The 25,467-nt window shown below is 49.2% G+C and overlaps 2 protein-coding genes across 4 annotated transcripts in view; both read left to right on the forward strand.

Moving 5' to 3' along the window:
- Positions 1–9,004, forward strand: VPS16 (VPS16 core subunit of CORVET and HOPS complexes). 3 transcript variants are annotated; one of them, XM_081833099.1, is made up of 25 exons: positions 4–105; positions 269–357; positions 580–677; positions 761–889; positions 967–1,111; positions 1,250–1,365; positions 1,466–1,588; positions 1,719–1,774; positions 2,120–2,209; positions 2,319–2,413; positions 2,517–2,593; positions 3,058–3,189; positions 3,301–3,428; positions 3,565–3,600; positions 3,791–3,899; positions 4,071–4,205; positions 4,301–4,409; positions 4,501–4,598; positions 4,684–4,791; positions 5,114–5,191; positions 5,289–5,458; positions 5,539–5,635; positions 6,306–6,409; positions 6,525–6,681; positions 6,967–9,004. In XM_081833099.1, exons 1-24 carry the CDS (start codon positions 101–103, stop codon positions 6,667–6,669), a joined length of 2,472 nt encoding a protein of 823 aa, XP_081689225.1. In that variant the 5' UTR covers positions 4–100; the 3' UTR covers positions 6,670–6,681; positions 6,967–9,004. The 3 variants fall into 3 exon arrangements, 2 of the variants coding, with proteins under 2 accessions (XP_081689225.1, XP_081689224.1); XM_081833098.1 differs by lacking the exon at positions 6,967–9,004 and having other exon boundaries at positions 5–105; positions 6,525–6,816; XR_014149142.1 differs by lacking the exons at positions 5,539–5,635; positions 6,967–9,004 and having other exon boundaries at positions 1–105; positions 6,525–6,680.
- A 3,235-nt stretch (positions 9,005–12,239) lies between these two features.
- PTPRA (protein tyrosine phosphatase receptor type A) overlaps positions 12,240–25,467 on the forward strand; it is a 159,768-nt gene continuing 146,540 nt past the window's right edge. The window contains exon 1 of the mRNA XM_081833103.1: positions 12,240–12,431. The gene's annotated coding sequence lies outside the window, so the exon portion shown is untranslated. The remainder of the gene's footprint in view (positions 12,432–25,467) is intronic.

The following is a 25,467-nucleotide window of genomic DNA, read 5'->3' on the forward strand; positions in this document are numbered from 1 at the left end:
TTGTGCCAGGAGCTCCTGCCATCCTCGGACACTTGCCCAACGAACCACGTCCTGCCCAGCCAACAGCCTCTGCTCCATCTCCTGCTGTCCCTAAGCATGCATGTGGTCAGTTGCCCGAGCTGTTTCTAGTCATCGCCCTCTCCCACCTGTGGGGGGCCTTGCCTGCCCTGTGAAGGACAAATGGAGGCTTTAGGGGTTCCTCTGGGCTCAATCCATCTGGACGCAGGGTCATGAGGAGGCTAATTTCTGCTTGCCTCTGTGTGGGCAGGAAGTATGAGCTGTACAGCATGGACTGGGACCTGAAGGAGGAACTCAGGGACTGCCTGGTAGCCGCTGCGCCCTATGGGGGCCCCATTGGTATGTCACCCCTCTGCCACTGCATATTCTGGGACAATGGTGTGACCTCAAGGTGCATGATGCCTGGGGTCCTTGCTGTCAGGTGGTTCTTGCTAACGTGGCCACCCCTCTTCCCCCCCATTTCTCACCCCCTGCTAAGATGCTTTAAATTTTGGTTCTGAAGCTTGCTTCATATGGGGTGGGCCTGGGGAACTGGACAGAAAATCTCTTCTTCAACTACAGCACTGTTGAGGAACCCGTGGCGGAAGGAGAAGGCGGCCAGCATACGGCCAGTGCTTGAGATCTACTCTGCCTCTGGCCTGCCTCTGGCCAGTCTACTGGTGAGCACCCCTGATCCCCCCCTGGGGGCTAAGCTGGGTCTGTGTCCCAAGGACAGCCTCAGGAACCTCCGTCTCCTCTGCAGTGGAAGAGTGGGCCCGTGGTGTCCCTAGGCTGGTCAGCTGAGGAGGAGCTGCTCTGTGTGCAGGAAGATGGTGTAGTGCTGGTCTATGGGCTTCATGGCGACTTCCGGAGACACTTCAGCATGGGCAATGTAGGGACTGCAGGGGACTGGGGAAAGGGATGGAGTCTGGGACTCTGGCTCCCTCAACTCATGGCCCCTCTCCCCAGGAGGTGCTCCAGAACCGGGTCCTAGACGCCCGGATCTTCCATACTGAGTTTGGTTCGGGGGTGGCCATCCTCACTGGGGCCCACCGCTTTACGCTCAGCGCCAATGTGGGTGATCTCAAACTTCGCCGGATGCCGGAGGTGCCGGGTGAGCCCTGATATCCCCGAGACAGACATTCAGCGCCTACAGACGTGCCTCCAGACCCGGGGGGTGGGGGGGCCTGGCAAGAGAGGCAGAAGCTGTGGGCTCTGGTCGTCCTGAAGTTGTCCCCTTCCCCGGCCGCAGGTCTGCAGAGCGCACCCTCGTGTTGGACCACACTGTGCCAGGACCGAGTTGCACACATTCTTCTGGCCGTGGGGCCTGATCTTTACCTCCTTGACCATGCAGCCTGCTCGGCAGTGGTGAGGGCCCTGAGTGGGAGTGAAATGGAAGGAAGGGAGTGAGGGAGGCAGTGGGGGAAGCTCCGAGAAAACATCTGGTGTCCTCCCTGGCCTGTCCCAGACGCCCCCTGGCCTGGCCCCCGGAGTGAGCAGTTTCCTGCAGATGGCAGTCTCCTTCACCTACCGACATCTGGCACTCTTCACAGACACAGGCTACATCTGGATGGGGACGGCATCACTCAAGGTGTGATCCTGGGACAACGTGGGGGCACCCTACCTTGTCCAGGAAAGATCTGTTAGCAGTAGGGGAAGGGCTTTTTAACCAGACTGGTGACTACCGGGACAGGGCCATGATGTTCCCTGCACCCTTTCAGGAGAAGCTGTGTGAGTTCAACTGCAACATCCGGGCCCCCCCCAAGCAGATGGTCTGGTGAGGATGGGGGTCTTATGTTGGGGGTGGGCGCAGCCTTGTTTCCTGGGACACCTTGATTCATCTTGTCTAATGGCCAAGCCAGGTGGAGCTTGCATTTTATCATCTCTGCCAGTGCATACTTGAGGGAAACCCCTGTCCCCTTGTGGGCCCCAGATGCCCCTGGGAGCTGACAGCACAGGGGGAGAGGGGAGCAGATGTTGGTCAGAGGAACGGGATAAGGGGTAGCACACATGTTCAGGGCTATCCCAACGCCTGCTGTAAGCAGTGATGTGGGAAGGTAGGAGACATGTCTGTGGGCCCAGTGTCCTGTATGTGTCCCAGATTGTGTGATGCTGCCCACAGGTGCAGCCGTCCTCGGAGCAAAGAGAGGGCTGTCGTGGTGGCCTGGGAGAGGCGGCTAATGGTGGTGGGTGACGCACCTGAGAGCATCCAGTATCCTTGGAGGGCTGCCTGCAGGGGAGTGGGAGGGGAAAGGAGGAGAGGGAGGGTCACCTGCCCCGCCCCATTTCTGGGTATTCTTGGGAACCTTGACCAAGCTCGGGTTTGTGCTGGATGAAGATTCCTACCTGGTGCCTGAGCTGGATGGGGTCCGCATCTTCTCTTGTAGCACCCACGAGTTCCTGCATGAGGTTCCAGGTGAGGCCCTCACAGGATACCATGGGACCCAGGGCAGGATCAGGGCATTGAGGCAGTGCTGAGGATTCCTGCCCTCCCAACACTCACCAACACTTTCTCCTAGTGGCCAGCGAGGAGATCTTCAAAATTGCCTCGATGGCCCCTGGAGCACTGTTGTTGGAGGCCCAGAAAGAGTACGAGGTAAAGCCCTAGGCTTCTTCCTGGATCCCAGGATGTTCTTCTCCTTCCCCTTCCTAATTGGCTCAGCCCCATGCCCCTGGCTGGGCAAGGTAGACTCAGCCAGGTGCCACTTGTCAAGAGAGGAGTCCAGGCAGGACACTGGGCTGGGGAGAGCCAGCTCAGGTAGACTGAAGTGACATGGTGTCCTCCCTGTGGTGATGGGGAGGTGCAGGGAACCCCTACTATGCCCAGCCCAGGCACCAGTCCGGGCTACCATCAAGGCTCCTTGCCAGCAATTGTGGCGGATATGGCAGGGGATGTATGGGTACCTTGGGTGGACTGTGGGCTAAGGGAGTTTGGGCTTTGGCCTCTGCAGCCCCTCCATACCAGCCCATTTGAACCACAGCCCAGAGGGGTGGGGGGACCAGACATGGGGGTGTTCTCTATCATATCACCCCATCCCTGGCACCCTCCCCCACCCCTAGAAAGAGAGCCAGAAGGCAGATGAGTACCTACGGGAGATCCAGGAGCTGGGGCATCTGACCCAGGCCGTGCAGCAGTGCATCGAGGCTGCGGGACATGAGCATCAGCCAGACATGCAGAAGAGTCTGCTCAGGGTTGGCCTGGCCAGAGGGGCTGGGTGGTGGGTGCTGGGCGGGGCGGGTGCCCTAGAAGGAGGGGTGGGGCGACCGGTAAGATCTCCTCTGTTGCCCTCTGGCTCTTCTCAGGCGGCCTCCTTTGGAAAGTGTTTCCTCGACAGATTTCCACCTGACAGCTTCGTGCGCATGTGTCAGGACCTGCGTGTGCTGAATGCCATTCGGGACTACCACATTGGGATCCCCCTCACTTATAGCCAGTATCCTCAAACGAGCTGCGAGGATGTTTACGGTCAGTGGCGGTGGGGGAAGGGGATGGGGCTGAAGACGCTGCCTGCAAGTCCTTGGCAAATAGGGCTCATACCCCAGCTGGATCCTTAACCAGGTAAAATGCAGATACAAGCAGCTCACCATCCAGGTGCTGCTGGACAGGTACAGTAAGCCCCAGGGTTGTGGGAGGAGGGCTCTATGTGGGCAGGTGGTACGGCCCCTGCTGGCTTCTTGTGGTCACTGCTCACCCATTTCTTTGGGAGCTGGGAGGCCTGAGTTACAGGCTGGGGCCACTCTGCCCTCTCTTTCTATCCCACCTCACCCCCATATGTTTTATCCCCTTGCCTACCAGGCTGGTGTTGAGGAGGCTTTACCCCCTGGCGATCCAGATCTGTGAGTACCTGCGCCTTCCTGAAGTGCAGGGCGTCAGCAGGATCCTGGCCCACTGGGCCTGCTACAAGGTGAGGACGTAGGGTGGGCTTCAAAGTCATTTAGAGGATTCCAGGCCCCCATGGGATGTGGGAAATACGAAGTGTAGAGCTGAAGGGGGAAGTCCTGATCCAGGGCCAGTGTGGGCAGGGGGGTGAAGGATGAGATCCAGGTGTGTGTGACAACCCCCCCTCTATCTGCAGGTGCAACAGAAGGATGTGTCCGACGAGGATGTTGCTCGGGCCATTAACCAGAAGCTGGGAGACACACCAGGCGTCTCTTACTCCGACATTGCTGCGCGGGCCTATGGCTGTGGCCGCACGGAGCTGGCCATCAAGGTGTGGGTGCCCAGCCCTCCCCAGATGCTCTGACACTGGTATTTGAGGCCCCCAGTCCAGCTCCTTCTCTCTGTGCCTTTCTCCCCACCCCACAGCTGCTGGAGTATGAGCCACGCTCTGGGGAGCAGGTACCCCTTCTCCTAAAGATGAAGAGAAGCAAACTGGCACTGAGCAAGGCCATCGAGAGTGGAGACACTGATCTGGGTGAGCAGGGTTTGAGAGAGGGCAAGGCTGGGACCCCTGGGCTAAGCACGGGGCCGGGCCAAAGTCTCCACACCACCTTATCGTTCCTTAGTGTTCACGGTGTTGCTGCACCTGAAGAATGAGCTAAACCGAGGAGACTTTTTCATGACTCTTCGGAACCAGCCCATGGCCCTGAGTTTGTACCGACAGGTGTGTGCCCTGGGCAGGGGTGGGGCTGGAATCTCCTGAGCCCCTGAGCTGGCCTTGCTGACTGACTGCCTGTCCATGGCCCCAGTTCTGTAAGCATCAGGAGCTAGAGACACTGAAGGACCTTTACAATCAGGATGACAACCACCAGGAGCTGGGCAGCTTCCACATCCGAGCCAGCTATGCTGCAGAGGAGGTCTGAGGTCCACAGAGTGGGTGGGGCCTGTGGGCTGGGCTGCTGGTGGGGCTCCTTCTCCAGGCATCTGGGCCTCCTATCTGGTACACACCCCAACTGGTCCTCACTGTTTCGGGAGAGTCTGAGAAGATACGAAGCCAGGATGGTGGTCGGTCCCGGGGGAGCCCGCCTCCCCACTAGGGCCACTCGGGTGGTGCCCCCAGCGGCTAAAGCTGGCCCTGGCGACCCTGGGCGCAGGGACCCGGGAGAGAAGTGTAGCCCGAGTAGGGAAGGCTGATGTCCTTGGTGCTGTGAGCTCAGGCTTCCCTGCTTGCCCCTGTAGCGTATCGAAGGGCGAGTCGCGGCTCTGCAGATGGCAGCTGACGCCTTCTACAAGGCCAAGAATGAGTTTGCAGCCAAGGTTTGCCTTACTCTTTTCTGAGGACCTCCTCTGCTCCAGTCTTGCCTCCTTGTCCCTTGGCCCCGTCCGACCCCATCTGGCCTCATCTCTGCCCCAGGCCACGGAGGATCAAATGCGGCTCCTGCGGCTGCAGCGGCGCCTGGAAGATGAGCTGGGGGGCCACTTCGTGGACCTGTCTCTGCACGACACGGTCACCACCCTCGTCCTCGGCGGCCACAGCAAGCGCGCAGAGCAGCTGGCACGTGACTTCCGCATTCCGGACAAGAGGTAGGTGAGGCTTGGGCCACGGGTAGGTCCTGGGACCGCCCTCCGGCCCCGCAACACCTGCGAGCCCAGCTTCCCTGCAGGCTCTGGTGGCTGAAGCTGACCGCCCTGGCGGATCTGGAAGACTGGGAGGAGCTAGAGAAGTTTTCTAAGAGCAAGAAATCGCCCATTGGCTACCTGGTGAGGCAGGGGCCCTGCGTGGACCCCACGCCCAGGGGTGTAGTCCTGGGGAGGGGACCAGGCCCAGAGACAGGCAGATGGCCCATTCCTGCATCTATTCAGCCCTCCCACATAGTTAGCACACTTGTGGGCTAGGTCTGTGGGCAAGTGGGCCCGAGTTAGCCCACAGATGTTGGCCAGAGAAGGAATGAGCTGCTCTCCTCAAGGAGGCCCACTGCGGGCACTGTGTGCCGAAGGGAAAGTCTCATGGAAGTAGGAGGTGGAAGGGCACTGGGGGGGCATGTTCGGGAGGCAGTGGACGAGACCAGGGGGGATTGTTTTCTGTGGCAGGTGGTTCAGTGGTGTGTCGGATAGGTGGGATAAGGGCAGCCGTGAGAGAAAACACAGGCCCTGAGAAGGCAGGGGACTCCTATTGCAAGAGGGTAGCCTCAGATGGTGGAGTGGCTGCATGGACAAGGCTCTAACAGATCTGTGGTATAGGTGGTTCCTGCCCTGAGACTGCGGAGATCACAACTGTTGTATGTGTGTCAGGGCGGGGGTGGGGCGAGATTATGCACACTGAAGGGCATATGAAATACACAGGGACCATGCGTCCGTGGGGCTTTTGCTCATAAGAGAGAGGACAGGAAGGCGCTGCCTTATCTTCTCCTTCTCCCCAACTTCTCCTAAGCCCTTTGTCGAGATCTGCATGAAACAACACAACAAATATGAGGCCAAGAAGTATGCCTCCCGCGTGGGTCCTGAGCAGAAGGTCAAGGCCTTGCTTCTCGTTGGGTGCGTCGGCTGAGAGCCCTGTGGGTGCTGGGTGGCTGAGCCAGGGGGCTGATGAGGGGCACGGTCTGTGCCCTTGGGCAGCCTGACACCTTCTCCCCTCCTCCTCAAACCACAGGGATGTGGCTCAGGCCGCAGATGTGGCCATTGAGCACCGGAACGAAGCAGAGCTGACTCTTGTGTTGTCCCACTGCACTGGAACCGCAGATGCGGCCACGGCCGACAGGATTCAGCGGGCTAGGGCACAAGCCCAGAAGAAGTGAAGGGCTCACCCTGTACGTCACCCTGCGCTCTAGGCTTGGCAGAAGCGTCACTGCTTATCCAGCTTCTTTAGAGCTGAGCTAAACCTAGGAGCTGGGGTGGGGTGGGAGCCGGGGGTCTGATTGTAAATAAAGTTGGGACATTTTAGAGCACTTGTCTCATGCAGTCCAGCCTAAGCGAAAGCATGCTGGAGGCAGAACCATCCAGACACTTCAGCAAAACTCTGTGTGTTTGATTGTGTTGGGGCTGGAGGGGGAGCTCCTCAGCGATATTTACAAGAGACCTGCCCCTCTCCACAGTTACTGCAGAAAGTCCTGTAACTAAGCTCCCAGCCCCTAGGAAGATTACGGGGAGCTGTGCAGAACTCCAGCAGCAGCCCATCAAGAGCCAATCTGAAAAGCGTTATACATGTACACACAAGAACCATGCTAAACACTTCACCATTGCTATTTCGTTTATTCCACAAGACAGCCCTGTGAGATGGGTAACATCGCCCCATGTTACAGAAGAGGAGATTGAGGACTGAGGAGGTGTGGTAACAGGGAGTATATGGCAAAACTGGGATTTGAAACCCGATGGCGCTTGTGGGGGTCTCAGAGCTTCTCCTCAGCTATTGTGACAGAAGAGGGATGACTGAAATCGGGCCCTCTGAGTGGAGGAGCCTGAGGCAAGGCCCCCATTCACACTACAGTAAGGGTTGGAGGGCCGATGAGAGTGTGGCCGGCGTGTTAGAGGGTTAGAGAAAGAGCCTTCACAAACCACGCCCACCTAACAGTGGTGAGCAACTCCTACGTGGTCTCGGGGCTGAAGAGAAAAGGAGGATGGAACATCTCAATTCTGCCAAGGAAGAACTACAAACGAGCCACCCCTGGCTCTACCTGACCCCGAACAGAGGCTCCATCCCCATCAGCAGCAGTGCTTTCTTGGCCTGCAGATGTCCATCTCTGGCCTTCAGCGTACACTCCGGTTACGTGAACTTCATGGCCCGTGCCCCCACCCAACACTGAGGGCATTTCCTTTTCCTCTTTTTGCGCCCTTCGTCTAGAAGGAGGACAAAGGAGGAAACCAAAGCCCAGAGGGAGGGCAGGCCTCCCTGGAGCTTCTGGTTTTCCCCTCTTAATGCCTTTACAGTTGACTTGAAATGAGTGCCTGAAAAGAGTGGGAGACTCGGGGCCTGGTAAGCTGTTTCTTTTTCTTCTTCCTCCACCTGATTTGTAACTTTGAATAGCTTCCAAGGGGATATACATCACATTGTAAAACAGCCATTTATTATGCTCACCTCTTACTACGTGGGTCAAGAATCTGGACAGGATAAAATGGTGGCTTGTGTCTGCTCCACAATAATTGGGACATCAGCTAGAAGACTCAAAGGTGGGGGGATGACTTGATAGCTGGGGGCTGAAATCATCGGAAGGATTGGCAACTCACAAGTCTGGCAGCTGAAGCTGGTTGTTGACTGGAACCTTAGCTGGGGTTGTTGGCCAGGGCACCTACAACCCAGCAGAGCTCACAACATGGCGGCCAGGTTCCAAGGGCAGCATCCCAAGAGAGCTGCGCAGAACTGTACTGCCTTCCCCAACCTAGCTTTGGAAGTCGCACAGGGCCACTCAATACCTGCCCCATTCTGTTGGTCAGGGCAGTCCCACCCCATTTCAAGTGGAGATCGACTCCATCTCTTGGTAGGGGAGAGGCGAGGCTCTGGAAGAGTGTATAGAACTGGCAATGTGGCCAGTTTTTGGAATCACAGGCACAGCCCATCAGCCTTCTATCTCAGAAATCAGCAGAGTGGTCCAACAAGAGAGTTGTCTGAAAATTAAAGGCAGTGTACTTTTTTGTAAAGTTAAACCCTGATTTTCCCCCCAACATTTTATCACGAAAACTTTCAGACATACAGCTAAGTTGAAAGAATTTTACAGTGAACACCTGTATACCCACCACCTAGATTCTGCCATTAGTATTTTACTATATTACTTTATCACACATCTCTCCATCCCTCTATTCATCTTACTTATCCACCTTATTTTTGATGACTTCAAACTAAGTTGCAGTCTTTAATACACTTCCCTCTAAATACTTCAGAATTTCAGTGACTAGAGGCTAGGATAAGGACTGGGGGACCATTCTTCTAGTTTAGAATATCATCAATAGCAGCCCTGGAGTGAGAGTCAGTCAAAGGCCTTCTCAAGATGAGGGGGCTGCGATCTCTTAGGTACAAAGCTCTAGCAAATTACCCTTGGAAGTAGAACAGTGGCCTGGAAAGATACTTGGCTCTCATTTACTCCAATTTTTTTATCTTATTGCCTTGCTTTATTTTCATTACAGCATTTAGGAAATTTTCTTTTCACTTGTTTGTTTATTGTCTGTCTCCCGTCTAGAATGTAAATTCCTGAGAGCAGAGACCTTTTCTGTCTTATTCCCTGCTGTGTCCAGCACATGGTTTGTACTCAATATTTGTTGAGCGAATGATTTATTGTTCCATTTACTAGATGGAGAAAGAGGCCCAGAGAGGGGAAGTGATTTACCTAATGAAACAAGAGTCCTTTACCCCCATCCTCCAGCTCTTCTTCAGTCCAGTCCTTTTCTCATAAACCCTGTGACTCCTTGGGGCGCCTGTGGCGTGGCTCACAAACGCCTACCTGTAGGTATATGCTCCAGTGAGCTGGACTTAAAGCAGGACTGGGAGCAGGGCTTCAGCCTCCCACATGGGTGGGCCTGAGTATAGAAAGCCTGCCTCCCCACCGCCTTGGTCCTCCTCTCTTATTCTGTCCTCTTCAAAGACAGCCCTTTGCCCTGTGGTGATGGGCAAAAGTGTGGAAACCCTGGGCATCAGGTGAGGTGGGAAGGCTGGGCAGCTCTCCACACATGGGCAGATGAGGATGGGACTCTGTTCTCTCCCACTGGAAACGGTCTGCGTGGTTACCGAGCTGAACTCCTTCCCAGAGTCTCCAGGATGGGGTACCCAAGACCCTGCCTCTCCTAGCTCTGAGGTTCTCTCACCCCTACACACGTCACAAATGCTCTGACCACATTGCTGCTGTCTCATGAAGAGAAGGAACTGCATTTCTTGAGAATGGGTTACTTGCCAAGCTGTACATGCTTTCAATTCTCAGTCCAGAGGCTGGGAGGTTCCAGGAAGAGTAGCAGAGGGAGATTCAGGTCACCCAGCCAATGGCAGGGCTTGAACCCCAGGGCTCTCTGACTCCCACACCCAACCTGCAGTGTTTTCCGAAGTGTGGCCACATCAAGTGTGTGTGTGTGTGTGCGCGCGCACACACGCGCGGGGGGGGTGTCCAGATGATCTTGAGGATGAACACTTTTTATATCATTATTATTTCTTAAGTAAACTCTACCCCCAACATGGGGCTCAAACTCATGACCCTGAGATCAGGTGTCCCATGCTCTACCCACTGAGCCAGCCAGGTGCCCCAACACTTTTTAATAGTTATTTTCACATATGTTAGAACATATAAGTAGCATGTCAAACATTTTTATGGTAATATAAGTAAAACTATAAAGAAAGATATCAACCAAAAGAGGCATACTAGGGCGCCTGGGTGGCTCAGTTGGTTAAGCGACTGCCTTCGGCTCAGGTCATGATCCTGGAGTCCCTGGATCGAGTCCCGCATCGGGCTTCCTGCTCGGCAGGGAGTCTGCTTCTCCCTCTGACCCTCCCCTCTCTCATGTGCTCTTTCTCATTCTCTCTCTCTCAAATAAATAAATAAAAAATCTTAAAAAAAAAAAAGAGGCATACTAAGAGATAATAGGGCAGATGTAGAGAAAGCAAAACTAAGCTGGTGGGGTTTGGTCTTAAGATGCCACGGCTACCCTAGGTACCCAGGTACCTCTTGCACATATAGTCATTATTTTTCAGGGTTTCTAAACGCTTTGAGTTCAGGCTTTTTCGTTTTCCTTTTGGTGTGCAGACAGATTGAGTTTGGACTTCCTGGGAAACGTGTGGAAGAACCTGTCCTCATTGGCTGCTCTTGGGGTCTAACAAGAGACTGAGCATGTGGCCTCTGGGCCTTTGGGCTGGAGTGTTTCTCGGGCAGAGGCGCCAAGGGTTTGGCCATTTCGTGACCCCTCTGGCGCTGCTGAAAGCAAGAGACACAACTCCGGCTAGAGAAGGAACTTCCCTGCTTGGGAGGGGCCAGCCTGAAGGAGGCCACCGCTGCCTGTATTTCCAGGCCTTGGCTCAGCTCAGCACACACTCGCTGATTGCACAAATGAGAAGGGAGAGTGCATAAACTCCTAAATTGGCGCCCCAACTGCAGGCGGTGGTGGGGACTGCAGGTGATAGGGGCACCAACCCCGAGGAAATAGTTGCCGATGTGGGCTCCTTCTGCACCAAAATATACCCCCAGGCACCCCTTGTCATGAAAAAGAGTTGCCGTCGGCCACAGACTTCCCCTGGGGCGCACCACCCACCGCAGGCGGCGCGGACTCCGCGTCCGGGATTAAGGGTCCCCCCAGGAAACCCTGCTTGCACACTGCTGTGCAATCTGTCTCCAGCATGCATGCCCAACCACTCGCCCTGAGCAGGGCCCGAAGCGTCCGAGGGACCTCGTGTGGGGGCCACAACCAGCAAGAGTGTGTCACCCGCCACCCACCACGACCGCGTAACCGGCCTTCAGCCGCGGACGCCCAAGTCCCGTAGCCTGGGGGAGCCGCAGCTGCGGGACAGACTTACGCATAGCTTTGGGGCACCACACGTAGGGCAGGGAGCCCTGGGGAAGAGGTCCGCGCGCGACCCCGACCCCGGCCCCAGGGGCGGGACGCATCTCCGGGTCCTCTGTGCTTTGAACCTCCCCTCCCCTCTGTCCTATCGCAAATAACACCCCCACCGCAGAGCACCATGTGTCGTATTTGTACTCGGCTCTATGGCAAGCCAGGCCCTGGTAGGCGTATCTAGAAAGCCGGAGAGATTTCCCTGGGAGCTTGGGTGGGGATGGCGTGAGCTGACTTGATGTAAGGCAACACCTACGGTGCCAGGATCATTCTAGGGGCTTCGCAGGTTTCTCTCCCCAAGAGAGCCTTCGTCCTTTGAATACCTTGCAGCAACTGGGCGGGGTGGGGAGTCGGAAAGGAATACATTTGGAGAGAGGGGTGGAAAGCTTTTGAGTTCCAGGCAGTCCTGGTCTCTAGACATTGGTGTAATTCGTATTTGGCCTCAGTTTCCTCATCTGTAAACTGGGAAGAAGGCCCACGTCCAGGGGGCTGGGATTGCAGAGGCGGACGGCGCTGGTGCACGGGAGATCAGCGCTCCCGGGGTCCCGCTTCCCCAAGGTTCCGGCTGCCGCGGGGCGCACGCACACCGCCCACGCAGCGCAGGAGCTAGAGAGACCGTGAGACCCGGCTCAGCGCCTCAGGCGAGCGTGCGAACGCGAGCTCGGAGGCGCGCAAGGGCGGGGCCCGCGAGGGCCGGGAGACGCCCGTTCGCTGTGGGCCAACCAGCGCCCGTCTCTGAACCGCCAATGAGGACGCACCTTACAGCCAAGGCCGGGTCGGGGGCGAGGCTGCGGCGAGTGCGGCGCTGACAGAGACGCGCGCGCCAGCCAGCTCGGACCCTGGGCCGCGGCCGCCATCACCGCCGCCCGCCCAGTCGCCCCTCAGCCGCTTCCCCTCGCCATGGAGGCGAGGCCGCCGCCGCCGCCGCGGAGCTCCGAGCCGCGGGCCGGGCGGCGGCCCTGAGGGCGTGTGGCGGGCCGAGACGCCGCCGCGGAGCCGCCGTCCTCGTTCCCAGCGGTCCCGCCCAGCGCCGGACTCGGTGAGTGCTCGCGGCCGCCGCCGCCCCGGTGGGCTCCGCAAGGGGGGGCGGCTCCCGGGCGCGGGTGGGAGGGGTCGCTGGCCGGAGCCCCAGGCCCTCTTTTCCGGGCAGAACCCATCAGGCGGCTCCAGTCGGACCCCGCGTCCTTGCGCTGTCCGTACGGGGGTCCCCGGAAACGTGCCGGACAGGGCGCCGACCCCTCTCGACTGCCCGGGAACTTTGCGTGCGTCCTCCTGGGGCCAGGCCGGGGCGCTGCCATAGTTCATTCTGAAAGAAGAAACTTGGAACAGTGAGAACAGAATTTGCTCAGGTCCATTTAATGGGAAGAAAGAGGAAAACTCCTGGCATGAGAAAATTTGCTCTTGCGGAGACCAACTTTTCTTTCCTTTAACCACCGCCCCCCCCCCCCACCCGGCCCCTGGCCCAGGCGCCTCTCTTTTCCGCCCACTCCCAACTGTCGAGGCTGCTTAAGAAGGGAAATAGGGGCTCAGAGCCGCCCAGAATTCGGAATGAGCCAGTTGGGAATGCAGATCCCTTTCCTTTTTACTTTTGGTAAATAAAATAAAGAATATTGTTTTTTTGAAAATTGGTTCCTAATTGTATTTCCTGAAGATGAAAAAAATAATGGCAGAGCTGAGGCTTTTTTGTTTTGTTTTTTTTTGAGCTCGGTGATGATGTTTGTAAGATTGGAAAAGAGGAATGTTCAAAGCCTCCTTAGGCGAGATAAATGTGTTCAGAAACCTTTACCTAGGGTAGGGATTCGTGCTCTAGAACCAGTCACATTTCCCAGGAGATGTCTTCATTGGCCACCTGCTTGCTCTTAAGGCAGCCTAGAACCAGAAGATGGTGGGCGAGGAGAGAACTGAGGGTGGAAGATGGGCGAACATCTTCCTGCCTGGCCACTCCTTCAAAAAACACAGATCTGATGCTGTCACTTGTTTACTTAAAAACTCCTCGCTCTCCCTTTTCCCGTGGGATGAATGAAGCCCAAAATGTCTTATCAAGTCATACAAGGCCCTGGACGATCTTGCCTCAATTTACTCTTAGCTTAATCCTTCAATTCTCCTTTCTCTCATCCCCAGCCGTTCAGAGCTGCTTGACTGCCTCTTCACATGTTTGGATGCCTTTGCTTGTGTGATCCTTTTTCCTCCCCCACCCTTATCTGCCAAGCTCTACCTCTGTCTTTATTTTTATTTTTATTGTTTTTTAAAGATTTTATTTATTTATTTCAGAGAGAGAGAATGAGAGACAGCATGAGAGGGGGGAGGGGCAGAGGGAGAAGCAGACTCCGCGCCGAGCAGGGAGCCGGATGCGGGACTCGATCCCGGGACTCCAGGATCATGACCTGAGCCGAAGGCAGTCGCTCAACCAACTGAGCCACCCAGGCGCCCTCTACCTCTGTCTTTAAAGGCCTTCTGATTTGAGAAGCTTCTTGAGGCCAGGAGCTGTGTCTTGTTTACCTTTCCATCTCCCATGCTAAGAGAATTCTTCCTCTCCATTGTCTTGTAGGTTCTATCCCATCTCTTCCCCTGTATGTCTCTTCTCTGTTTACCAGGTACCCACTTGCTGAGAGAATCTTTTCCTGAGTGTTTCCTGAAGGCCTGCTTGGAGTCTTTGGCACATCTTGGACGTTTAATATCTCAGATTTCCCATCTCCCGCGTCCATCTCACCCAGTCCCCATAAGTAGTCAGCGGGCAGGAACCGGCAGGTCTCCTATCACGATGGTCTCCAGTCTGCTTGACTGTCTCTGAAAGCCTCAAAGCCCCGTGGTCTCTTTTCACCTCTGCCTGCCCCAAGTGGCCTGGCTAATAGATGCATTTTAAGGCATGTGGGATCCAGGAGGTTGTTCCTGGGTACCTTGTAGCCACTTGTTTACCATCTGGATGAAATTCAGAACCAGAAAAGCCAATCGTCTGATTTAAGTAAAGACGTTCATGTGCCTTCTATTTGCCAGGCGAAGTGCTTGGGGTACAACATAAAAGCATGGAAGTCAAATCTTTACCTTTTAGGAGCTCACAGTCTAATGCAGGACAGGTGAATACAAATACCTCACAAGTGCCATGGGAATGTAATAATGATAATAACTATTGTCTTTTATTTGCCTTGTGAGAGACCGTGTAATAAATTCATTCCATGAATTATCTTATTTAATCCTTTGAACAGTCAAGGCTTTTTTCTCTCTGACAAGGGTGGAAACTGAGGCCATATAGGCGGCACATGAGGGAATAGTCAGGATTTGAATCTTGGCCGTCTAGTTCCAGAACATCTGTCAGGCTGTACAGAGAGCATTCCTTTCCCGGGAGGGGGGCCTTTGGGTCACAGAGGATGCATATGAGTTTGTGTGTCATAGACAGGATATAGGAAAGAAGGAGTCCATTGTCCTTGGGGAACCGGGAGAAGTTAAAACAACTGGATTGGGTAGAGGGGAGAAGGGTGGGAGATGAGAGTAGGTTGAGCTTGCAGGGCTGTATGTGCTGTTTTCAAGTTTGGGCAGTGGAGAGCCACTGGAGGATTTTAAAGACAGAAACCTTGGGCTGACTAGGCTTTGGAAAAGTCATTTAGAGGCAGTGTGGGGCCAGAAGCTGATGCCCCTGCAATTTGGAGGCAATGCTGAGGCCCTACAGAGATGGAATCGTAGCCTCAGACTCAGAGGGAGGCCTGGAGAGAATCCTCAGTTTCAGGAAAAGATAAATACATGTGAGAAAACACTCCAGCAGAAAAGGGGCCGGGGTGGGGGGGAGAAAGAGAAAACACTCCAGCAGTATAAAAGGGAACATAGAGGAAAATAAGTCTCCCTCTTACCCTGAACTCTCCAGAGATGACTGGAGTTTCGTTTCAGTGGCCTTACATAGACACTGTTCCTTTATAAACATGAGTCTACCTATCCATATTCCTCCCCCCATGGTACATACCAGTCACACCTTTTTCCTTTTTAACATATTTAGGAAATCATTCCATATTAGTAGATATAAAGCTGTTCATTCTTTCTGTTAACATTTTTTACTTTTTTCATTGTGTGGTTGCACCATAATTTGTAACTAGTCTTCAGGTTAAACCATATTTAAGTTTCCAGGTTTTTCTCTTACAGTGTTACAGTGGATGTTTTTGTACATAGTACTTTGTAAGGAGCTCATGTGTGAAGTTACCTGAACAATATATTTCTAGAAGTGAAATTACTGGGTTAAAGGATATATATGCATTTAAAATTTTCAGACCTATAGCCAAATCACCGCCCTTTCAAGGTGTTTGTACTAACTTAATCATTCTCCTCCCAAAAACTGTGAATGAGACTCAGTGGTTCTTCATCAGAGTATACATCAGGATCACCTGGGATGCTTTTTCGGCTATCATATGCCTACTTTTCTCTCACTAATCTCCTCCCATGTGATTTTAACTGATTTCTTTCAGTTTACAAAGGGAGACATTGAGGTTCAGAAGGATAAGTGACTTGTGTGACTTGTCAGTGTGGTGGTGGTGGTGGTTTTTTAAGCAGTTCTGATATTTGTATTTGCCCAGCACCTTTCATTGGAGGCATTCAGTTGATTTGTAAACATTGTTGCATTATTTTTCTCCACCTTCATGTGGAAAAAGTGAGATGCAGGTGAAGTGTGAATTTGAGTTCTAAACAGGAAGCTGACCAAATACGGATCTTGTCTTTTTACTTCTAATGCAGTAACTAATGTTCCCAAATACCAGAGCTGAAGAAATGTCTTTTTAGTGAGTCTGAGTACAACAAAAATAGCACTATATAGCACTAACTTAATAAAACTGAACGGCAAACCCATAAATAACCCAACATTAAAATTTGTTTTATTTTTATTTACTTATTTTGTAAAGAGATTTATTTATTTATTTTAGAGAAAGAATGCAAGCGCATGAGCCAGAGGGGCAGAGGGAGTGGGAGAGATAATCTCAAGCAGACTCCATGCTGAGTGTGGAGCATAACGTGGGGCTCAATCTCCAAGACCCTGAGATCATGACCTGAGCCAAAACCAAGAGTCAGACGCTTAACCAACGGAGCCACCCAGGTGCCCCAGAATTTGTTTTAATATATTCTCTGTAGGGACACCTGGCTGGCTCAGTCAGTAGAGCATGCAACTCTTGATCTTGGGGTCATGAGTTCATGCACCACGTTGGGTGTAGAGTTTACTTAAAAAAAGAAATATGTGGGGCGCCTGGGTGGCTCAGTTGTTAGGCATCTGCCTTCAGCTCAGGTCATGGTCCCAGGGTCCTGGGATCGAGCCCCATATCGGGCTCCCTGCTCAGCGGGAAGCCTGCTTCTCCCTCTCCCACTCCCCCTGCTTGTGTTCCCTCTCTCGCTGTGTCTCTGTCTCTGTCAAATAAATAAATAAAATCTTAAAAAATATGTATATATATATATTCTCTATAGAAAGGAGAATTTACTAAATGTAAAACTATATTTGCTTTTTTTTTAAGTTTTAATTCCAGTTACATAGTGTTATATTAGTTTCAGGTGTATAGTATAGTGATTCAGCACTTCATACGTCACTTGGTGCTCCTCACGACAAGTGGACTCCTTAATCCCCATCACCTATTTAGCCTGTCCCCCTACCCAAACTATATTTATTTATTTATTTTTAAGTGGGCTCCACACCCAAGGTGGGGCTTGAACTCGAAGACCTTGAGATTGAGACACATATCCTACTGACTGAGCCAGCCAGGTGCCCCTGTATTTACTTTAAATTCACATCCATTTGTGTCAGTATACAGGCATAGCTTTTTTTTTTTTTGTATTTATAATCAGTACATACAGAATATGATTGTTGTATTCTTGAATAGCATAAAATTTTTTTTTAAGATTTTATTTATTTATTTGACAGAGAGAGACACAGCGAGAGAGGGAACACAAGCAGGGGGAGAGGGAGAAGCAGACTTCCCACGGAGCAGGGAGCCCGATGCGGGGCTTGATCCCAGGACCCTGGGATCACGACCTGAGCCGAAGGCAGACGCTTAACGACTGAGCCACCCAGGTGCCCCTAGCATAAAATATTTTATATTTACTCATTTATGTATCTAATTTAAATCACAGAATAGTAATCTGTGCACTGATAACTAGTTTGTACAGTCTTTTAAATTTTTTCCTTTATTTTATCCTTTTTACTATTATACTTTTTTCTTAAGATTTATTTATTTGAGAGTTAGTAGGCATGTACTGGCATGAGAAGGGAGGGGGGAAGGGGTAGAGGGAGAGAGAGAATCTTAAGCAGCCTCCATGCCCAGCATGTGAGCCTGACCCAGGGCTTGATCCCCCAACCCATGAGATCATGACCTGAGCTGAAACCAAGAGTCAGGCACTTGACTGACTGTGCCACCCAGGTGTGTGTCTGTCCCCGCCAAATACTGTGTCAGTCTCACATGCTGGGCGTGGAGGCTGCTTAAGATTCTCTCTCTCCCTCTGCACAACCCCCAACCCCACCCTCTGCCTTAAGAAAATAACTAAATAAGGGGTGCCTGGGTGGCTCAGTTGTTAGACGTCTGCCTTTGGCTCAGGTCATGATCCCAGGGTCCTGGGATCGAGCCCCGCATCGGGCTCCCTGCTCAGCGGGGAACCTGCTTCTCCCTCTCCCACTCCCCCTGCTTGTGTTCCCTCTCTCACTGTGTCTCTCTCTGTCAAATAAATAAAATCTTTATAAATAAATAAATAAATAAATAAATAAATAAATAAAAAAGATTGTATTTTTAAGTAATCTCTACACCCACCGTGGGGCTTGAACCCACAACCCTGAGATGAAGAGTTGCATACTCTACTGACTGAGCCATCTAGGTGCCCCATAAATGGTACTTTTGAGCATCCTTGCTCAAATACATCTTTTGGATTATTTTCTTGGACTCTTGCCCCTAAAATGGGTTCACTGAGTCAGGTTACAGTGCCAGTGCCAAATTGCTATCTGGAAAGGTTGAACTAAGCTATAACACCATCAACAATTTATGTGGCCCTGTTTCCTGACAGTCCAGCCAGTACTGTTACAAACACAACCTAATATTTTATTTTATTCAACCGAAATATAATGGTACTTTGAATTAGGTTTAATTTATAGTATCCAAGAGTTACGTATCTAAAGAAAACTTGTTTTTGATGAAAGACATGGTTAATAGGTCAGAAATGTTGTGGAAATTTAGGATAAGATCATGTTGATATGAAATGTAAGACTAGATGTTCAACTGAAAATAGTAGACATTGTGCCAGGAGCTGGGGATATCCCAAAGTAACATGGATGTGATGTCTGTCCTTTCTCACTTGTGGGCTAATGCCAGAGAGGTTCGATGTTAGATAATACTTATGAAGTCCCTGAGCTGGGAAGGGGTTTGGTACCTAAGGGCATTGCTTCTCTAACTTAATGTTCACATGAACCATCTGGAGACCTTGTTAAAATGCCAAGTCCTGATTCAGTATGTCTGGGGCGGGACTTAGGATTCTGCATTACTAACCAGCTCCCTGGTGAGGCAGATGCTGCTGGTGGGTGGATCACATCTGGAGTAACAAGGCCTAATTGAGACCTTGGTGAGTAAGAGGGGTAGTTCTCCACACTGGCTGCACTTTAGATTCACCTGGGGAACTTAAAAAATCAGGGATGCAAATACCCCACCTCCAGGTATTTTGATTTAATTGGTCTAAGGTGGGACCTGAGAATGTATAAATATTTTTAAGTCCCTAGGTGTTTCCCATATGCATCCAGGGTTGAGAACCACTGGACTAGAGAGAGGCAGGAGCCAGAGTTGAGGGCCCTGTATAAGATGCAGGGATTTTGGACTCTATCCTGAAGGCAGAGCTAAGCCGTTATAGGATGATAAGGAGGAGAGTGAACTGATTGCAGTTGTAAAAAGTTCACTGTGTCTGCAATCTAGAGCGGTAGTTTTCAAAGTGAGGTAGATACGATGACTCACTGGGATGCTGGGGGAAATTTTAGAGCTTTTTATTTATCAAAAAAAAAAAAGGTAAAACATTAAATTTAGGAATTGGGTCTGTAAGTCAGTGTTACTGTGTTACTGTGAATTTTGGGTGTCCTGAAGGAAGAGAAGGGAGTTCTGCAGTGAGCAAGCACAGCCATAATCATACATTTCCTTTCAGTGTATTGCAACATTGGTAACAGTTTATATTACCTAGTTTGTTGTGTTTTTTTAAAATTAAACCTTCACAAAATGGACAAGTGGCTTAAAACAATTTCTGCAAAGAAACCAGTGACTGAAGAAATGCAAGCAGAAACAAACAATGGCGGAGCTGATCCTTGTTCAGCTCCTATTATAAACTGTCACTGAGCTATTAAATCAGTTTAAATAAGTCAGCTTTTATTACATTAGAAAGTATCAGGAAGCCTATTTGAAACATGCATTTACATCCTCTGTCATTAATAGGAATCTTAAGAGTGTGTAGAACCTTGTGATATAAAATAATAAAATACAAGGCTGTCATTAGTACCAGGGCATTTGAAAACTAAGCATATGGAGCATAAAGAGGACCTCAGCATTTTTCTCTTTCCAGTGATGTTTAAAGTCATAGGCTATTCAATCAGATGCTCTACACAATTTTACTAACCTAGTGATTAAAGTATATATTTTGAGGTTTCTTGTTTTTTTTTTTTTTTAAAGATTTATTTATTTGACAGAGAATGACACAGTGAGAGAAGGAACATAAGCAGGGGGAGTGGGAGAGGGAGAAGCAGGCTTCCCACGGAGCAGGGAGCCCCATACGGGGCTCGATCCCAGTACCCTGGGATCGTCACTGAGCTGAAGGCAGACACTTAACTGACTGAGCCACCCAGACGTCCCAAGGTTTCTTGTTCTTATGAAAGACAAAAAGGCACATACCATTGACAGGTTCTTCCTGATGCACCCCACCCCCTAAAAGGCTTGCTTTAAAAAAAGACTGCAAAACAATATGTCAAGAAGCCAAAATGCATTCCTTTTTCAGCAAATACTCTTGTATGAGGAATAGAAAATGTTGCTGAAGATTTGAACAATAATGGGACAAATTTTGCAGTGTGGGGGGTTTCTATATACGTAGTTATAAAAGTATAGAAGCTTCTATCATGTCTTAGTATTTGCTAGATTTTCTTTTAATAACTAAATCCCCCCAAAATCACATCTTTTGTGAGCTACTGGAGGAAGGTTGTACTGGAGAAGATACATTCTTAATAGTAAATGACTGCCTTAATAACATTGCTTTGTGGAATAATTGTCTAAATGTGAACTACAGATAGACAGTTGCTTTGACTGAATAAAAGGATGAAATTCATTCACTGCCACTTAATGGATTATTGAGGCAGATTATCATATGTTGGCTATCTTGTAGTAAAGTAAAATTGATGTTATGCATTTTTCTTTTATAAGAAATTTGACTTTTTCTGTGTGTGCTACTTGGCAAATATTATTTGAAAAATTAATATCCTTAATCTGTCTCTTCAAGTGAAGTTATTTTAACTGAAAAGTAACTGCTTTTTTTCTTATAAAGAAATATGCTGTGCAATAGCCTTTTCCTAGTAATTAAAAAATACCTTTATTGAAATATAATTTACATACCATAAATTCACCATTTAGGGGCACCTGGGTGGCTCCGTTGGTTAAGTGTCTGACTCTTGGTTTTGGCTCAGGTCATGACCTCAGGGTCATGAGATTGTGGCCCCCCCAGGTTGTGCGAGTGCGCTTGCTCACTCGTCTCTCTCAAATGAATAAATCTTAAATCACTCTTTTTTTTTTTTTTAAAGATTTTATTTATTTATTTTAGAGACAGAGCACAAGAGAGGGGAGCGGGAGAGGGAGAAGCAGGCTCCCTGCCGAGCAGGGAGCCCGGTGCGGGACTTGATCCTGGGACTCCAGGATCATGACCTGAGCCGAAGGCAGTTGCTTAACCAACTGAGCCACCCAGGCGCCCCAAATCACTCTTTTAAAATGTACAGTTCAGTGGTTTTTAGTATATTCTTGAAGTTGTGCAATCATTACCACCATCTAATTTCAGAACATTTTCATTATCCCAAGAGGAAGTTCTGCACCCATTAGCTTCACTTCCCATTCAGTCCTTTCCCTAGCCTCTGGCAATCAGTTATCTTTCTGTCTCTGTGGATGTGCCTATTCTGGACATGTCATATAAATGGAATCCTTCAATATGTGGCTTTTACTTAGCATAATGTTTTTGGGGTTCATCCATGTTTTGGCATGTATCAGTACTTCATTGCTTTTTGTAGCTTAATAATATAATGTTCCGTTGTATGAATATACCAATTTTGTTATCCATAAATCAGTTAATGAACATTTGGGTTGTTTCCACTTTTTGCCTGTTACGAATAGTGCTGTCATGAACATGTACAAGTTCCTATGTAGATGGACATATGTTTTCGTTTCTCTTGGGTATATACCTAGGAATGGTACCTAGGAGGGTTAATGGTAATAAGTGTTTAATTTGTAGAGGAGCTGCCAAAACTGTTTTCTAAAGCACCTGCATCGTTTTACAGTTCCCAACAGCAATGCACAAAAGTTCCAGTTTCTCCATATCATCAGCATACTTGTTACTCTTTTTTTTTTTTTTTTTAAGTAGGCTTCACGCCTACTTGGAACTCACAACCCCAAGATCAAGAGTCAAAAAGCACTCTCCACCATCTGAGCCAGCCAAGCGCCCCCTCTGTCTTTTTCATTATAGCTGTCTTAGTGGGTGTGAAGTGGTATCTCATTGTGGTTTTGATTTGCATTTCCCCGATGACTCATGATCTCATTGTTACTTTGTTATACCTATAAAAACTCTCATAATTTTACACATGAAAAACTTGGAAACATAAATTTGTTACCTGATAAAAATCTCCAGATGTATTTCTAAAAAAAATTCCAAGTGATCTAATGAAATAAAGTACCTAGACATTGATCATCAGTGGTTGCTAAAGCCATTAGGGAACTCTATAATAATAGAAGGATCAGACTGACAATCTTCTGATCAATCATGTTATCTCCAAAGTGGATACAACCAAACCTTATATTCCTTTAGTGTGATACAATAGGAAAAAATATAACACCATTCATGAAATACTCTCTCCCCTACAAAATCAAACCTGACTCTTTTTTTTTTTAGATTTTATTTATTTATTTGAGACAGAGAGAATGAGAGAGAGAGAGAGCATGAGAGGGGGGAGGGTCAGAGGGAGAAGCAGACTCCCTGCCGAGCAGGGAGCCCGATGCGGGACTCGATCCAGGGACTCCAGGATCATGACCTGAGCCGAAGGCAGTCGCTTAACCGACTGAGCCACTCAGGCGCCCTCAAACCTTACTCTTAATTGAACTTCTAGATCTAACTATGAGTTTACAGAATGTAATTAGAAAATCATAATGTGAGAAATTCTACAGAAGAACAAAGCCAGTTACTTCAAAATAAATGCACAAAAAACGGAGGAATTATTACAGATTAGAAAAGAGTAGACACCTATTCACTCAGTGTAATTAATGTGTAGACCTTGTTTAGATCCTGTTTCATACAAACCAACTGTAAAGAGGTATTTATGAGGGGCGCCTGTCGGGCTCAGTCGGAAGAGTATCTGAATCTTGATCTTGGGGTCATGAGTTTGAGCCCCATGTGGGGTGTAGAAATTACTTAAATCTTCAAAAAAAAAGACATATTTTTAAAGATTTTATTTATTTGTCAGAGAGAGAGAGAAAGAGCGAGCGAGCACAAGGAGGGGGGCAGCAGGCAGAAGGAGAAGCTGGTTCTGCACTGAGCAAGGAGCTTGATATGGAACTCGATCCCAGGACCCAGGGATCATGACCTGAGCCGAAAGCAGACACTTAATCGACTGAGCCACCCAGGCGTCCCTTAAAAAAAAAAAGTATGAAACCATTGCGAATAATTTGAATATCATCTGTATATTAGGTGATTTTTTTCAAGATTTTTATTTATTTATTTGACAGAGAATGACACAGTGAGAGAAGGAACACAAGCAGGGGGAGTGGGAGAGGGAGAAGCAGATTTCCCACGGAGCAAGGAGCCCGATGTGGGACTTGATCCCAGGACCCTGGAATCATGACCTGAGCCAAAGGCAGACACTTAACGACTGAGCCACCCAGGCACCCTGTTAGGTGATTTTTAAACAATCACTTTAAAGTATGATAATATATTAAGAGGAAAGATTCTTTGCTCTTAGAGATAAGTACTGAAGTATTTACCTCTCTCTCTGAAAAAAAATAATTCATTGTGTTTAGATGTTTATAGATACTTTATCATATATTGAGTTACTGAAGCTGGTTAATAGGCATAAAAGAGTTTATTATAGAGTTGGCACTTCTGTGTATGTTTCAAATTTTCCATAGTAAAAAGTTAAAATACTCCAAGTGAATAGTTTTAGTGGGTTTCAAATTCATTTGTTAGAAATTAATGTGTTCTGATTAGTTTTCAAGAGTAATTAATTACATCAGGGAAGATGGACATTTGCCAGTCAGATTTAAAGGAAAATGTTTGGGGTTGGATATGGTTGGATATCCATATCCATAATGGTTGGGGTTGGAAAACCCCATAAATACCGCGATTTAGTAAGCACTGCCATAGCGTTCCTTCCTTTTGATCCCATGTTTCTTTTTGACTATGATAGCCATTAAAACCAAGTATTGACTTGAGACCAACTTTTAGATTGCTCTGTTACAAAGTATTAGAATGAGGTTTTTCAAGCATAGTGAGAAATATTTAATTATATGGGTCACACTAATATTTTAAAAATAAGTTTAATATTAATATATTAGTGATAGCAGTAGTTTTTATACTTACCGTATACTTACCCATATAAAAACCATAATTGTGATCATTATTTTGTACTTTTGAAAATGAATGTTTTGTAGCATTCACATGTATTAGTACCTTTGTCATATTTATAGGTGAGCAGTTGTTGGGGGTGTGCACATGGATTGATTGGCTGTTTTGTAGTCAGAAGGTTTGTCATTACTGTGGAGAATGAACTGGACAGGGCATAGAGACTAATTTGGTGATTGTTAGAGCAGATTTGGCCAGGAATGGTGGTGGTCTGGACTGGTTTGGGGTCGGGGGAGTGGGGATGGAGATAGGTGGATAAGTATTTTTTTTTTTTAAGAGAGATTTATTTATTTTAGAGAGAGAATCTCAAGGAGAGTCTGTGATGAACTCGGAGCTTGACGCAGGGCTCAATTTCATGACGCTGAGATCATGACCCAAGCCAAAATCAAGAGTCAGGCACTTAACTGACTGCACCACCCAGGCAGCCCAGGTGGATAGGTATGATTTAAGCATTAGAAATGTTAGTAGGGTTCCAGAACCCAGGCTTTTTAGGAGCGATGATTGTTAATGAACTGAGCTGCTGTGTGTGGGAAGAACTTGAAACCTGGTAGCTCTGAATTGGTGCAGGGAGTTCTCACACATTGATTGACAGGTAGCTTAACCAGCAATTAGCTTTCAAACACTGGTTGACCAGTGGCTTAATATAATGCTGTAAATACATTAATACTACCCGTTAATAAAGAGAATGTCTTCCATTGAGGTACCAGCAGTACTGTTACCAGAGCAATGTGGAATAGTTCCAGGACTTCAACTCTTCTAAAAGGAACTGGGGGAGGGGTGGCAGAGCTTTTATAGGGATGGTTCTGTTCTCCTGGTGGTCCTTCCCATGTCTCCAGTGATGTGAATGCTTTACCCACCTTTCAGGGAGTGAGGCCAGTCCCTCATTCAGTGCCTCTCTCTACTTTCTCTGTGAGACCACTGCTTTCCAGTGCTCCTTACTGCCCGCCTCAACCTGCTTATATGTTAACAGAGGCTAAATTCACAGTGACTTCCAGCTGGTGTTTCTCTCTTTTCTCAGTCTGGGGTGCTAGCCTGCCCAGGGCTTTGCTACTAGTTGATAGAAGTCATAGAAGATTCTTTTTCTTCTTGTAGTTCGTACCCAGTTAGCAGTAGTGGCTGTTGGCAGCAGTTGTGAACCTCTAAGGCAGTGATTCTCAATAGTGGCTGTCTATGGTGGAGAGGAGGCAAGTTTGAAAAAGCATTTTTTGAAAAAAGAAAAAACTTGGTTTTATATTTTT

This window comes from Leptonychotes weddellii, chromosome 10 (genome assembly GCF_054177405.1).
Source record: "Leptonychotes weddellii isolate Sample4059 chromosome 10, ASM5417740v2, whole genome shotgun sequence".
Classification (NCBI taxonomy): Eukaryota; Metazoa; Chordata; class Mammalia; order Carnivora; family Phocidae; genus Leptonychotes; species Leptonychotes weddellii.

Excerpts from the sequence above, each read along its gene's own strand:
- VPS16 (XM_081833099.1), top strand. Across the intron at positions 1,775-2,119 it reads CCCCCCAAGCAGATGGTCTG|GTGCAGCCGTCCTCGGAGCA; the intron begins GTGAGGATGGGG and ends TGCTGCCCACAG. Across the intron at positions 4,792-5,113 it reads CCAGCTATGCTGCAGAGGAG|CGTATCGAAGGGCGAGTCGC; the intron begins GTCTGAGGTCCA and ends TTGCCCCTGTAG.